Raw genomic sequence first — 6,000 nt, 5'->3', positions numbered from 1 at the left:
TTTAGGAGTATATTTTCATCTTTGACATATACTTACATTTCATGGTAAATTAGGAACTCTGGTTTCTTGTGTTACATTTATTTCCAGAATGTTTAGGCATTAAATACATGCCAATACTTTCCACTGCTCACTTAACAACAAAAAAGTCCAAGTTTATGAAGCCAGAATAACTGAGAGCAGCTTCCCTTGGTGACACCATACTGACTTTAATGTTTGCATGAAAGAAGAAATGATTTCTTAGATTTTTTTTTTAAATTGACTGAAGATTTCTTACATTTACATTTATTAATCAGAAATGGGATGTCAGTTACCTTTTATGTTGTTTCATATCATATATTTTAAAATATAACCAAAGATGAATGTCAATGTATAATGAGTGAAGGCAGAAGATATATGGGAAGACCTCATGGGAAGCGAGCCTGCAGCCAAGCTTTGTACAAGGTGCACAACTCTTCCACTGCCATTCTGCATTCAGTTGCCAACAAGACACCAAGCAAATCACACTTTATTATAAATGCAAAAAGCATTATGGAATGCCTAGTGGGATATTAAGATCTCCTATGACATCATATTTAATACACAATTAAGAATTTCCAAAAGTTTGAAGGAGAGAATGAACAGTTCCATTTTTTCCCCCCTTTTTGCTACAGCTGTTTAAAATGAGTTCATGCCAAACAAAAGAGTTGTAATAGGAAGATTCAGGCACAGCACATCACTGCTTAGCACAGAGGTGTTCATGGACTTTTCAAGCTTGTTCCTTATGGGAAAGGAGTCCAAGAGAACATTTTAAATTGATGTGTGAGCAGAGGATGTTTACTCTTGCAAGCAGGTCTATAGATACTAATATTAACCACTCCAGGACTCACCCAAGACTTCTAAGATAACTCTTGGAATGGCCTTTTTTTCTTACTTTGACTCTATTTCCCCCACTGACAAGCTACAGAATAGATAGATATAATAAAGCTGCTCATATATACTTAGGAGGAAAGAATCCTTTCTTCAGTACGTACTTGGAATTGCTTGGAGATTAAATGGTTCAATGAATCAGTCAGAACTTGGCAATATTTTTTTTTTCAAATCATTAACAGAAGAAACTGAGACTCATAGGGCTTAAACAGGCAGAAAGATGTCATCTAGAACAATTCAACATTTATTTATAAAAGCACACAGGAGTAGATAAGGAAAAAAAATAGAGTTAACTAATAATGGCCTCTTATCACCTTTAGAGTGTCATGTTTAAGAGCTTATGTTTAAGAGCCTATGCTATGTTTTTAGGCTATATTCTAGCATCCACCTTCCGCTTGAAGCTTTCTCTACAGTGCAAAATTCAATGTTACTGATTCATTGTAGTAATAGCAAGGATAAGAATAATAAAATCCTGCAGCCATTGCCCTCACACAGATCTGTAAGGACAGGAGGCAGCAGGGAGAGGAAGCAGAAGACAAACACTTCTCTCCACTACAGCCTTGAATCTTGATTTATCTCACTGCTCCTTCCACAGGTGCCAAATGCCTGGGTCTCTTACTGACACAGGAGGTCTCATTTCCACGCCACATCTCTGTTTCCTGCAGAGGCACCACTGGTGTCAATATCTGCCCAGGGTCTTCATACACACTGTGGGTGCTGGCAGCAACAAGAGCAAGGCATCTGGCCTGTGCAACAGCAGCTGAGTGCACACGAGGTGGCACTTCTGCAATGTCTCTGCCTTTGGCCAGTGCTCTTGTCCCTTCCAAGGGACATGGATTAAGTGACATGTGCCAAACACAACAGACATCACTGTTTACCATGCAGAAGAAGCAGGTTTGGGGTTTGGCTCCAGTCACAATCTCGATATGCTAAGTGGCACGTCTTTGAAGCGAGAATTGATAAGGAAGTTATGGTATTTCAAGCTTTCTTATCAAAGTAATCCTCCAGCAATATGTTCTGCAAGCACTTGCAATGCACTTGAAACGAAATGAAACCCTCTGCTGTGACAGTTTTCCAGTAGTAGAAGGGTAGAAATGTTTACATGACGCTGGATCTAGGGGAGTGAATCCAACACCTTATTTATACTCTGTATGTTCAGAGGAAATAATTTTCAAGTAAGGACACCAGCTGCTGAAAGAGGTATTCACTGCTAGTAATAAAAAACAGATTAGGAAGGCATTATTTACACTTGATAAATCAGAGATGGCATCAAAGAGAGCTAGTATTACAAACTATTAATGAAAGACATAATAATGAAACAAATCACATAATAGATCACAACGAAGTGATTCAGTGTAATGAATACTGATACTAAGTAAGTGAACTGTGCACTCTGGGGATACAATTTCAAATCCATTCCAGTGCACGTGGTAGCAGCGTAAGCAAAAAGAGCACTTTTAGAAGAAATTGACTCTGTTCCATTGCTCACTCGATCACATCCACATCTTACACCAGCTCTCCCTGTGATGACGTATAAAGTAGATAAAAATGAAATTACCTGCCAAGACCTGTTATATTTATTACTTATAATAACAACTGAAATCTCATAATCTGTGCAGGTATCTGACAACATTCATTTCAAAGAATAATGTGAGTAAATAAACACTAAATGTACTGAAAAGCCGGACACAAGGTATCATCGAGTACAGATTTGTTTAATTCTTGTGATTATAGAAAGTACATTGCTGCTACAAAACATGGTAGTGCCTTGGAGGTGAAACAGGTCTAAAATTCAGATCTTTATACAGATTTTGAGTTTTGGAGGTACTAAAGGTGGAGTCTTTGATTAAACAGAGGGACGCCCTGTGTAGTCAATACACAGTATTTGTATTCTGATCACAGACATCAAACTTCTGGTGGTGTGCAACTCATGCTTCCATTTCAGAATTGCCTTTATTCTAAATTCTTCCTCAGTGTCATGGTTTTATGTTTTTTGGTTTTGGTTCTCAGTATTCCGCATCAATGATGGAATGATGAAGGAATACTGAGAACCAAAAACAAAAAACATAAAACTATGACATTCAGTCAACTGGCAACTGTGGCAATACCAAAATAAACATCTAGCCACTTATTATTCACTTATTATTTTATCTATTTATTGCTAAATGTTTCTATTTATGGTGCGTTTTCAATAATAATTGCCATTTTTTGAAGTAATGACATTTGCACATACAGTACTAGAGAGGCAGATAGATGCCTAAGAATGGGCGCTGCAAAAATATGCAAGCTGAGCACAGAGCTGTCTAAGTTAACCAGTGAGCTATTGCAGTGCTAGTGATAAGAGATGATGGAAAAGTCTCTCTTAAGAGACCCTATGGATCTAAAGGATCTCAGCTGAAGTTCTGGCTCAGCTACAAGATTTTGCAGTTAAATGCCAGTGTGAAGCTTACTGCCACAGGCTGAATGCCTGAATAACAAATTCTTTATTCCTCTGTTACATACCTGGTCTTATGAAAAAAGGAAGTAGCATATGGTAAGGCCAAAGAGTTGTGCAGCTTGTTTGGAAAATGATTTTGAGGAAATATTGGTTTTAATAAATGTAGAAATTGAAACAATTTATCAGTTTAATAAAAATTGGCAGATTTGACCCAAGAGCTAACTTCAACTTACTCACAAATTATTAATGAAATAAAAATGTGTTACTAAATATGTCTACTATTATGAATGCTCAGCTCAAGTCTACAGAGCCATGTTACAGATTAAAATTTATGTTTTCTAAATTTCAGCCATGCAAAGATTTTGAGCAACTCTGGTAGAATTGGAACACAGTGTTCACATTAGACATGTTTAATTTACTGTGATGTTTTCAATGCATTGTTTTGACATTCCTTTACAGTAATTACAATACCTTCAGAATAATAACATACAAGTAAATCAAACAAGCAAGAATTTGGAGAAGCAGCACACTATGAAAAAATTAGAAAATGAGCAGCTATGGGTAAAGTTGCACTACGTTGCTACCATCGCTTCCATCCCCAGCAAGCCACCTACAAGGCAAAAAATGTTAAAACTTGTCATACAATCATAGAACCAAAGAAACACAGAATGTCTTGGATTGGAATGGACATTAAAGCTCATCCAGTTCTACTCCACTAATGTGGGTTGGGCTGCCACCTGCTAGAGTGGGCTGCCTAGAGCCCCATCCAACCTGGCCTTGAATGTCTCCAGGGATGGAGCACCCACAACTCTCTGGGCAGCCTATGCCAGAATGCCTAAGAATTTTCTCTAACCTAAATCTCCCATATTTTAGTTTAAAACTGTTCCCCCTTGTCCTATCAGACTATGTAAAGTGTGAGCCTCTGCCTTTTTTATAAGTTCCCTTTAAGTACTGAAAGACCTTTAAGTACTGAGCTCTCACTGGAGCCTTCTCTTCTGTAGACTGAAAAAACCCAACTTCCTCAGCCTTTCTTCGTAAGAGAAGTGCTCCATCGCTCTACTCTTCCAGACAGAATCCCTATATTCTTCCCATGCCACCAATTTCTTCTTTCACTGCCTGAACATTTATGGAGTTCGGCCAGTACGTCATTACTCAGCCATGCCATTTTCCTGCCTTCCTTCTATATTTCTTACGTATGGGCATGGAGAGCTCTTGTGCTCTAAGAAAAATATCCCTAAAGAGTTGCCAGCTCTGCTCCATTCTTTTGTCCCTGACCTGTTCCTTTGTCCCTAAAGACAGCTTCCTAGGGGATCTCTCCCACTAATTTCTTAAACAGAAGTTTGCTCTTCTGAAGTTCAAGATCTTGACTTTGCTCCTTGCCAGTCCATAATCCTTGAGATCATGAACTTCACCAGAGCATGACTGCTACAACCCAGACTGCCACCAGTCTTAAGATCTTTAATGATCTCTGCATTGGTGAGCACCAGGTCCAGTAATGCTTCTCTTCTGGATGGTTTGTCTAATACCTGGAAGTTATCCTCAGTGCGCTCCAGGAGTCTCCTGGATTGCTTACAACCCACTGTATTTCTTTCCCAGCAGATATATGGATGGTTGAAAACTTTCATCAGGGTGAGTGCCTGAGAGTGTGATGCTTCTTGTAGCTGAAGCAAGAAGTCCTCATCAACAAGCTCCCCTAGATCAGGCAGTCTGTAGAAGACATTAACTACCAGATGCCCTTTATTAGACCAATCTCTAATTTTAACTCACAAGCTTTTAGCCTGATCATGGCTGTTTCTCATAGACAGCTCTTTGCAACCTATCCATTTCTTAACATATAAGGCAACACCTCTGCCCCTTCTTCCCTGCCTGTTTCCTCTAAAAAGCTTGTAGCCCTTGATAGCAGTGTTCCAGTTGTGTGACTCATCCCATCATGTTTCCTTGATAGTGATTAAGTGACAGATTTTGTATTGCACCATGGTTTCCAGCTTCTCCTGGTTGTTTTCCTAGCTGTGTATATTGGTGTAAAGACAATAGCTTCAGCAGAGCTATTGGCCACATTGCCTTCCTAGAGGAGTCCTCCTTTATCCCTCTGAGACAATTCACAGGCATTTCCCTGTTGCTTCTTGAAGTGACAATACTCCCTTTTTCTTCTTTGTCACTGAGAAGTACATCTCCTTCCTCTGCTGAATCTAGTTTAAAGCTCTGCTAACAGTCCAAGCCAGCTTGCTGATGAAAGTGTTCTTGCCCCTTCTGGTCAGCTGCTTCTCATCCAACATCAGCATTCCCAGTTCCTTGAGGGTGAGTTTGAGATCTTAGAACCCAAAACCCTGAGTATGACACAATCCATAGAGCCAATCATTCATAAGACCCGCTTGTACCCTTCTGCATGTGTCCCAGTCTCCAACTGAGAGGATAGAGAAGAGCACTGTCTGTGCTCCTGATTCCTTCACCACCATTCTGAGGGACTTAAAGTCCCTTTAGATATTTTGTCATCTCCTCTAAGCAATCTCATCCAATCTGACTCAAAAGAGTAGGAATGGATAGCAGTTCTACAGCTTGACCAGGGACAGTAGTCTTCTTGTGATATCATGAATGCAGGCCCCCTAGCAGGCAGCACACTAGATTGTACAGATGGCAAATGTGCTTCTCAGCAAGGA

The 6,000-nt window shown here is 39.5% G+C and overlaps 1 protein-coding gene across 1 annotated transcript in view; it reads right to left on the bottom strand.

Moving 5' to 3' along the window:
* Positions 1–357: 357 nt before the first annotated feature.
* LOC104910342 (lipoxygenase homology domain-containing protein 1-like) overlaps positions 358–6,000 on the bottom strand; it is a 193,812-nt gene continuing 188,169 nt past the window's right edge. Inside the window, 1 exon segment of the mRNA XM_010708935.3 lies at positions 358–3,953. Within this exon segment, the coding sequence (XP_010707237.2) occupies positions 3,899–3,953 (55 nt within the window). The 3' untranslated portion in view covers positions 358–3,898.

The sequence above is a fragment of the Meleagris gallopavo genome, chromosome 3 (genome assembly GCF_000146605.3).
Source record: "Meleagris gallopavo isolate NT-WF06-2002-E0010 breed Aviagen turkey brand Nicholas breeding stock chromosome 3, Turkey_5.1, whole genome shotgun sequence".
NCBI lineage: Eukaryota > Metazoa > Chordata > Aves > Galliformes > Phasianidae > Meleagris > Meleagris gallopavo.
This window is presented reverse-complemented; position numbering and strand designations above follow the sequence as displayed.